The 9279-nt window shown below is 19.9% G+C and overlaps 4 protein-coding genes across 8 annotated transcripts in view; 2 read left to right on the forward strand and 2 right to left on the reverse strand.

Annotated features, from left to right (window-relative positions):
* The window catches only part of LOC122719206 (NADH-cytochrome b5 reductase 2), a 3007-nt gene extending 2372 nt beyond the window's left edge, over window positions 1-635 (reverse strand). For all 3 annotated transcript variants that reach the window (XM_043944827.1, XM_043944830.1, XM_043944828.1), the window contains exon 1: window positions 427-635. In XM_043944827.1, coding sequence (XP_043800762.1) covers window positions 427-459 — 33 coding nt within the window. In that variant the 5' untranslated portion in view covers window positions 460-635. The remainder of the gene's footprint in view (window positions 1-426) is intronic.
* A 780-nt stretch (window positions 636-1415) lies between these two features.
* On the forward strand, window positions 1416-2478 carry LOC122719208 (transmembrane protein 60). The gene is made up of 2 exons (XM_043944833.1): window positions 1416-1761; window positions 2257-2478. The coding sequence occupies exons 1-2, from the start codon at window positions 1552-1554 to the stop codon at window positions 2431-2433; spliced, it is 387 nt and encodes a 128-aa protein (XP_043800768.1). The 5' UTR covers window positions 1416-1551; the 3' UTR covers window positions 2434-2478.
* Window positions 2342-4697, forward strand: LOC122719207. Of its 2 annotated transcripts, none has more exons than XM_043944832.1 (5): window positions 2342-2472; window positions 3789-4040; window positions 4100-4234; window positions 4305-4410; window positions 4498-4697. In XM_043944832.1, exons 1-5 carry the CDS (start codon window positions 2470-2472, stop codon window positions 4650-4652), a joined length of 651 nt encoding a protein of 216 aa, XP_043800767.1. In that variant the 5' UTR covers window positions 2342-2469; the 3' UTR covers window positions 4653-4697. The 2 variants fall into 2 exon arrangements, with proteins under 2 accessions (XP_043800767.1, XP_043800766.1); XM_043944831.1 differs by lacking the exon at window positions 2342-2472 and adding an exon at window positions 3442-3597.
* A 274-nt stretch (window positions 4698-4971) lies between these two features.
* On the reverse strand, window positions 4972-8833 carry LOC122719145 (anaphase-promoting complex subunit 4). Of its 2 annotated transcripts, XM_043944741.1 has the most exons (8): window positions 8635-8833; window positions 7807-7905; window positions 7147-7529; window positions 6856-7056; window positions 6503-6784; window positions 6182-6405; window positions 5545-6116; window positions 4972-5469 (listed from the first exon to the last, which is right to left on the reverse strand). In XM_043944741.1, the coding sequence occupies exons 2-8, from the start codon at window positions 7898-7900 to the stop codon at window positions 5063-5065; spliced, it is 2163 nt and encodes a 720-aa protein (XP_043800676.1). In that variant the 5' UTR covers window positions 7901-7905; window positions 8635-8833; the 3' UTR covers window positions 4972-5062. The 2 variants fall into 2 exon arrangements, with proteins under 2 accessions (XP_043800676.1, XP_043800675.1); XM_043944740.1 differs by lacking the exon at window positions 8635-8833 and having other exon boundaries at window positions 7807-8097.
* Window positions 8834-9279: the final 446 nt, after the last annotated feature.

Genomic DNA, 9279 nt, shown 5'->3' on the forward strand with positions numbered 1-9279 from the left:
TATATATATTTGTATTTTCTAATATATATATTTCTAATACATTTATTCATATAATAAAAATCTTATTCTTGATAATTAATAAATACCTTCATGAATATATAACATGTCACGAATCATTACAAATTTACTAATACATATTTAAAAGATTATTCATTAAAAGAAAACAATAATGAATAAATTTAAATTTTAATTTAGGAATTATCATTTTATTTCTTTTATAAATTGTCGAATTTCTAATTTAAATTAAATAACGAAAAAGGTTATTTATAAAAAATTATTTATAAAAATAATTATTTTAATTTATAATAGTTAAATATTATTATTTATGCTATATATTTTAATATAAGCAATCTTTATATAATTTAATGAAAGAATTTAATTTATAATTAATTTTGAAAAAATATATAAATGATATTATATACGCACATATGAGATATTTGTATCCGCTGGATCAGACATAATAACTATAATATATTATTTACACAATTTTTATAAATATTTTTATAAATACATTAAAAATTAATTATTTAATAACTATTTATTATATTGTTCAAATCAAAGAATAAATGATATTTTATGTTCAGGATTTATTACTTAACTAGATTGTGGAACAGTTTTAAGACTTTGATATATTACATAGTATATGATAAAACAATTTCGATATAAGAACAGTGATTACAGATAGTTACGTATATGAATATATTTTACACATAAATATTTATTACTTGAAATATTCATAACATTTGTATTTAAATTATAATTTAAAAATATTTTTTTTTATTTGAATACATGATGTATATTATTTGAAAATAATTTAAAAACATGTAATTTAATTTTAATCATTAATAAAAGAATATCTATATTTATAATTATATTTTTATATTTTTTTAAAGATTTTATATATATATATATACGATATTTTTAATATAAAATATATTACAAACAATATTATAAAAAAAATATAAAATTGTAAATTGTTTAGATTATTTTATATTTTATATATATTTACAAAAAGAATAGTATTAGTATTATATACAATATTAGTATTAGTTTTATATTACACATTTTACACATATTAGTATTACATAATTCCATATCATGATAAATATACTTATATATGTAATAAATACATATAAATAAATTAATTTTTATATACACATTAATTTATTAAATTGACAAGAAATTGAAAATATTTATTTATAAAAAATATAAGAGTTAATAAAAAAATTATAATACTTTATTATATAATTAAAATATAATGAAATAATTTTATCTATAATATTGTAGGATTATAATTATATATTGTATATAATATATATATATAATTGCATAATATTATCATATATGCATCTATGTAAGTAGTGACATCTTTAAAATTGTTACAACTTGTAGGTTAATTGACAATAAAGGTTAGGTATATTAAGTGTTGACAAACAACATGCGGTTAATTTGCAACATGATTGTATATTTTATTTATTGTATTATTTTATAATTATATTTTGCTTTGATTTTTACTTTTGATTGATACTTGATATTTGATTTTATATTTCAATGGCAGTTTTGCATCGTGCATTATTTACGTGGTTCAATCTTTTGATATTTCTGATTTTACTTGTTTTGAGACTTGATCAAAGAATACAATGGAATTGGTTCATAGTTTTTATTCCAATGTGGTTGTACGATCACATACTTTTGGTTTATATTGTTTTCAATATGATTTCTCATTGTAAAAATGGACGAGTTGTTAATTTACGTCGAGAAGTAAGTTAAACAATAAAGTTAAAAAAACTTAAAATAAGTTAAAAAAAAATATTATTTTTTGATATCCAATTTTATTTTAGTAAAACCATTAAAAATAATTATATATATATATATACAAATATTATTATTTTATTTATTAATAAAATTTATATTATTATTATTAAAAATGAAAAAAATTTTAATATATAATGTTTTATTTTTTTGTATAAATAAAAAAAAGATATTGCTTATTATTTTACTATGCAATTTAAAAAAAAATGACATTATTAAATTCAAATTTATATATTAAAATAAAAATTTAAATTATATCATTTAATTATTTTTTAGTTATTTATAAGAAGATAAGATTATAATATTATTTTTTAATTTTAATTATTTTTTATATAATGTTTAATGTATGAAGTGTCAAATTTATGAGTTTATATAATAGAACTAATCATTTTGATGAAATTAAATATTTATTTTTTATGAAAACTGAAAATAATTTTTTTTTAGGTATGGTATATGACAGCTGTATTTATGAAATTAAGCGCTCAAATTTTAATATGTTTGAAATTAGAAGCACCTCATTGGTTTCTACCAGCAAAAGTTGTTTTGGCACCATTTTGGATTCTTCTTCCTGCATTAGCAGTTGATGTTTTTGTACATCTGATACATCATTATCGATATTAACTATGAACTATAAATCATAGTTAATTCCTAAATATTATGGTAAGTGTAAGTAATTTTAATTTGTATATATATTAATAATATATATTAATAATCAAGTCATAGGTAATTCCAAAATATAATAATTATATATATATATATATATATATATATATATATAATATATAATAATAATATTAATATAATAATATGTAATATTTATTACATATCATTTATTTTTCATTTATTTAATTTATTATTATTTAATATAATTTATTTCTCTTACATTTAATTGAATTGAATTAAATTAAAAGAATTTAGATTATAAAAAATATATAATTTATTTAAAGTTTCCTCTGTTAATTAAAAAATATATTTTATATAATGTGTAATATTTTATTATAAATTGTATATATTTATACAATTTATATACATATTATATAATAATTAATAGATATAATATGTATAAATTTCCTTGATATTAGGTTTTATCTTACATATCAATATTCTTTCAATAGCTTCACTTGAAATAGTAATGTATATTATGTACTTTATATATGTATGATAGTCACAAGATGCCAGTCTAGCTTACTATAAATACTCTGTTGCACAAGGATGAATAGGACAAAGATATAAATAAGTAACTCTAAAGTAGCTTCATTATTAATGTTTCTTTCATTATTCATAAGATTATCATCATTTATAGGTTGTGATTTTAATATTAGTATATTTAAAATAAAATATAAAATAAATAACAGTGAAAAATTACAAAGAATTGATATACATAGATATCTATAGCTATGCAATATGTTTCATTGAGTGTTTTTTATTTGCATTGTGTATAGAATAATTATTCTAACAAACATCTGTCATATACAAAACTAGTCACATTAATAGAATTTTTAATTTAATAGAATTTTAAATTTCATTTTAAATAGTGGAAGTAAAATGTAATTGTTTTATAATAAAGCATAATGCTAGCAATATAAAACATTTTATTAATTTAATTGATAATGATATAAATAAGTTATATATTATTTTTACATTTTTGCTATGATTCTACTTTTTTAATGTGAATGTGAAAGTTATCAATTTATAAAATAAATAATAAAAAATTTATTGTGATTCATTCTTATATATATATATATATATAGTACTGAATTTTTAATAATGGATAACATACAACAGGTAGAATAATCAAATATATTTTGTATATATATAAAATTAAATATTTGTATAATTTTTATATATTTATATTTAAAAAATTAAAGTACATGATTTAAATTTAATTTTCATTAATATTTTCACTTATATTTAAATAAATGTATTCTATTTTATTTTTATTAATAATCTTGATTTATTGTAATTATATTTTATAGATAACTGTGGTTAATTTCATATTTATATATTTATCATTATTGCTAAAAAAGGAAGTTTATGGAGTTAGTACAGTTACAGTAACAGAAGTTCCAGCTGGTCATTTAGCTGAACTTCCATGTTTAAGTAGTGATGATTATCATCGTTTTATGTTTTGGCAACTTAAAGATGATCATCATATCATTGGGCCTGGCAATCCAATGGATGAAAACAAGTATAATTATGAAGTGTTAACAGGAAAACTCTTCATCAAGGTAATTAATTAATAAATTCTATGAATTTTTTAATATTTTAATAGATTATATTTTATTAGAGCGTATCAACAGCTGAATCTGGTTTCTATAGATGTATTTCAAAAGGTATAGCAGATCATTCTGCTATCAATATACATAGTGTTGAATTAGTAGTTAAGAAAGATTGGGAAGATGTTTGGGAAAATGATTTTGAGGTATATCAAAATATTTCTAATTTTTTTTTTTCACTATTTATTTTAAATATTTTCTACTTCTATTTTACAGACAAATTTATTACGAGGTATGGCTGCTGTTATGGTAGTAGTCGTTGCTATAGCAATTGTTCTTTTTATTATTACTACAAAAAGAAAACGTAATCACAGATTTTTTGGTAAATATTATGAATATTTGCATTAATAAAACAAAATATAAAACAAAAGATCACATTCTTATGATCAATTGACATAAATAATTGTAGATTTAGAAGAATCAAGAGAAAATTCCCCTGAAAAATACACACCAAATGTTAATGCTGGTCCTGCAGTATCTGCACCAACAATTGAAGTTGGTGGTATTGATAATACAGCTCTTGATATTGATTTTCCAAGAGTGTTTAAACAAATGCAAAAATAAGATATAAATAAAATAAAAAAATAATTTTATAGTATTAAAAAAAAATGTATAGTATGATATAAATAATATATGTAAAAAATATACATAGTCATATTTGTTTATATTAAATTGTATTAGCAATTAAATTAGCAATTATGCTAATAAATGTGTCATGAATAATCATATTTAATAAGTTATAAAATTTTAATTAAATAATATTTTATACATAAGATTTCGTAATATATTGTATATAAATTATTATACATAATGTATGTACATATAAAATGATTAAATTGCTTAATTCATTATTTTAATATATATATATATATATATTAAAATCTAATATAGTACTTCTTATATATTTTTATCACGTTTGCATTATTTAATATTTTTTTTAATTTATATTAATTATACTTATCATGTGTATATATTTATTGAGAATTTGGAACTGTTCCATGACTAGTATCCAACAAATTATCATTAGTTCCATCTTCTTCTTCTTCTTCATCTTCTTCATCTTCAGGTTCAACTTCAGTTTCTAATAATCTTATTTTCCTATTACTTTCACTTAAAACAGCTGCTACTTTTCGTGCACCACTAACTGCTATTTTTTTAGCAGATATACCTTGAAAAGGCCGTGGCCAGCTATTATTTAAAAGATCAGCTAAACTAATTAAATTTTTATCTTGATTTCCAAAAATTCGGATGTGATTTATTGGTAATTGTACAAGATATGAGGCATGTGTTTGTTTACTTAGTAAAAGTAAACTAAGATATTCATTAGAATAAAATTGAAGATCAATTACAGTACAATCTGTGTAATTTTTAGAATATGATTCTACAATAAAGAAAAGAATATTAATTTAAAAATTAAAATATATATATTACATATATTCATAATAAAACAACAAACCTGATTTATGATCTGTATTAATTATAGCTAATTTAAAACTGAGAGAAATGGGTTCTGTATATAAACACTCAATTTTAAATAAACGTAATATTTTATGATCTAAATCACATGTAGCTACTAATAAACCATCATCATTTGTTGTAATTTGTGATGATGTAAATCCTATAGATGGTACCAAAGCAATATTTGATATAGTAAAATGTTCAACTAATCCTTGATAAGCTTCGCGAAAAACATTATGTATAGCAGTAATCAATTTTGCATGAGATTGTAATAAAGAATAATTAAGATCTTGCTTCACGATAAGCGGGTGATCACGAAGACAATGATTTTCATCGAGCATTGTAGCCCACTCGCTTCCTTCAGGAGTTAAACAAGTTTGTAAATTTTCACGTCGTAAATATTGACCTAACTTTTCTAAATTCACTCCCTTTCTTCCTCCAATACCGGGCTCAGTTTTATCAAAGCCGCGTAAAAATTCAGCAATAAATGTTAACTCTTGTTGACTAACACGACTTACTTCAGATGGTATTCTTTCATCTGTCAATCTTAAAATTACGACATATAACCACCTTAAATAAAAAATATGTATAAAAATTAAAAAAATATTATTGAAAATTTTAATTTTTAAACATACCGAAAAAATGCTTTATAATCACGCATACTATGATCTATAACTTGTTGAATTTCAGAAGATTTTGCTAAAAATGCTTCTGATGCATGAAGAGCATTAGTTATGATGGTTTCATCAGTGAGTCCCAATAATTCATATGGACCACCTAATCTGATCATTCCTCTCATTTCAGCTAATTGATATACTAAGGCCATCCCAACACTAGTTAAGTTTTTTAAAACTAATTTCTATAAAATAAAAATGAATTATTATGTTGAATATAATATAATATGAATAATATGTAATGAATATAATAATAAAAAAAATTAAATTTCTGTATCATACCTGTATATTACTATAGCACATTTCAATACTGTGTCCTAATTTTTTTAAACCTTTTTCAGTTAAATCACGTAACAAAAAATTTTCTAAATTTTGAGTAGGTATTCCAATCATTAATAATTCTAGGAAATCTGCAGCAACTCCACCAGGGGGATTTGTTTCTGCATATCTTGCAAGTTTTTCATCCATTTCTAGAAGAATTGTTTCCCAAGCTTCAGATATTGCCATTAATGTACGTGAAAGATAATCCATTAAATATTCAATATTAGCTTGAGCTTGTGCTACCTTAAATTTGAAAAAATCTTATGAAAATTAATATTATTTTAAAATATAATTTTTGAAAATGTATTAAATACCTTTAAAAATGCTGTACTTTGTTCTAATAATGGACACCATAATCTACATGTTTTAATACCATTTTTATCTTTCCATGTAATCCACATTGATTTACCAAATCCACCACTAATTTCTAATATTTCACCATGACCAACAGAAATTGTACCACAATAAAACATTCCAAATACATACATAGCAACATTTCCATCATCTAAACCAAGCTATAGAAAATATAATTATATATATAAATGATCATAATTTTATATATACATATATCTTAGTATTATGAAATATATAATATTAAAGCTTACAAAAAGTACATCTAAAGTTTGAGATAAAAATTCTTTACGTTCTGGTTCTTGACCAAAACTTCTATTTAAACTAGGTAAAGGTGGAAGATATTCTCCAGTTGGTTGCATATTTGTTTTGTTACCATTTAATGAAGTATTGTTTTCTGTATTTGTTAATGGTAACCACATCATGCATGTAATTGTATTGTGTAACATTAGTTTTGTTTTATGTATAATATTTTTATTTTCAATATCTACAAGACAGACTAATTTAGAAGTTTCATAACAAATTGCTAAAAGTTTTCCATCTGGTCTCCATGCTAAATTTACAACAGTATCAGATTCTTCTTGAGGATTTAATAACCATACTTTTTGCCATGTTAATCTATGTAATGTAACTTCTCCTACAATAATAATTTTAATTAAAGTAATATTATTTACTACATATTAATACTGTAAATATTACATTACTTATGATAAAATTACTTATGAATAAAATACTTATGAATAAAATTAATTATATTGAGTAAATTTTAATAATATATATCAAAATATCAAAAAACATTTTAAAATTATATTTAAAATTATTTGCATATAAAAATTGCATATAAAATTATGCGTAGAAATTTAAATATAAATAATATACAAATTTTATTTCACTTATTAGTTCAAAAATCTAACCTTTTATATTTGCAATTGCTAAAAGATCCATTTTTGGAGACCATTGCATTCTTATTACTTCAGCTGGAAGTTGTCGTTCTTCTAATTGTCTCATACTACCTGCCATTTTTATAATATTCACAATTTAATTTGCAACAACATTCTGTTAAACAACTAAAAACTCTATCTTTAAGGTTATGTTTGCTTAATGTGTTTGTTTATATAAATAATGTTGTATATATATATATATATATAACTAAGATTTTTAATTAAAAATATTTTTTCTATGCTAGACTCAAAAGGAAGTATATAAATCAATTAATCAATATAAATCAAATACATAATGTATACATAATCATATAATACATATACAAATATTTATAGATCATTGACGTTTCACAAGATGAATTTTTATATGTAATTTTGAAATTTTTATGTTAATTATATTTTAGAAAAAATTTAATTATGAATAAAATATAAGTAAATGAAAAAATAATAAAAACTTTATATAAAATTATTTCTACTTTTTTAATATTAAATACAATGTATTATTTTATTTCAAATCTATATTTTAATCTATTACAATAAAATCATTAATTTTTTCATGTTTAAAAAATTTACAAATAAACGCGGTAAGAATGTGATGGTTAAATAAATTGTCTAAACGCAATTGCTAAAAGCAATTTAACGAATGGTGAAGAAAACTTAAAATTAAAAATAAACGCTGTCATTGGCTTGTTAATATATTAGCTAGTTTTTAGGCATTACAAGCAAAAATTTTAAACAAATTTTTGATAAAAATATCATTTCGAATTTCATACGCTAACAATAAATTGTTATGATACGTACAGCTGTACTAAATCTAAAGCTGAGATACGTCTTCTTGTCAGGAATGAGGCCATTGAAGTTCAGATCATAATTAGAGCAAACAAAATTTTCACGCTAACATGTTTTAAGATAACTTTGAATTTTATAATCTAAATGATAATTAAACATTATGAAAATATATTTCTTCATTAAAATTTTTAGTTGTTTTTATTTTATTTCATTTTTTATTTATTTATTTATCATTTTATATAATATAATTCGCATGTTTTTATTTCTAATTATAATTATGTTTACAATATTGATAGTTTGACTGCGTTTTATAATACATAAAACATATGATAATTTAAAATATGATTATATAATATATAATTATTTAATTATTATAGATAATTAAATAAAATTTATTTTTTGTTCACAAATAGTATATATATTCTTACTTATGATATGTTATAATATGATTATTATATATAATTAAATAAAATTTATTTTTTGTTCATAAATTATTCACAAGTAAGAAACAATATGATATGTTATAGTATGATATGTATGTATTAAAAAATAGATAATGTAATTTATTAAAATATATTATAATAGATTATATTATTATATTTTTGATTTTTCCACTTTACATTTTTAGAAAAATAATTTTCATTATTTATGATTAAA

Source organism: Apis laboriosa, unplaced genomic scaffold (genome assembly GCF_014066325.1).
Source record: "Apis laboriosa isolate Shangri-la unplaced genomic scaffold, ASM1406632v1 scaffold70_cov154, whole genome shotgun sequence".
NCBI lineage: Eukaryota > Metazoa > Arthropoda > Insecta > Hymenoptera > Apidae > Apis > Apis laboriosa.

Bases quoted from the DNA above. Each gene is read 5' to 3' on its own strand.
- LOC122719208 (XM_043944833.1), top strand. From the start codon at position 1,552: ATGGCAGTTTTGCATCGTGCATTATTTACGTGGTTCAATCTTTTGATA. The intron at 1,762-2,256 runs GTAAGTTAAACA...ATTTTTTTTTAG, and splicing joins TTGTTAATTTACGTCGAGAA to GTATGGTATATGACAGCTGT.
- LOC122719145 (XM_043944740.1), bottom strand. From the start codon at position 7,912: ATGGCAGGTAGTATGAGACAATTAGAAGAACGACAACTTCCAGCTGAA. The intron at 6,406-6,502 runs GTATGATACAGA...TTTATTTTATAG, and splicing joins TGTGCTATAGTAATATACAG to AAATTAGTTTTAAAAAACTT. The intron at 6,117-6,181 runs GTATGTTTAAAA...TTTTTATTTAAG, and splicing joins GATTATAAAGCATTTTTTCG to GTGGTTATATGTCGTAATTT.
- LOC122719207 (XM_043944831.1), top strand. The intron at 4,041-4,099 runs GTAATTAATTAA...ATATTTTATTAG, and splicing joins CAGGAAAACTCTTCATCAAG to AGCGTATCAACAGCTGAATC. The intron at 4,235-4,304 runs GTATATCAAAAT...TCTATTTTACAG, and splicing joins TTTGGGAAAATGATTTTGAG to ACAAATTTATTACGAGGTAT.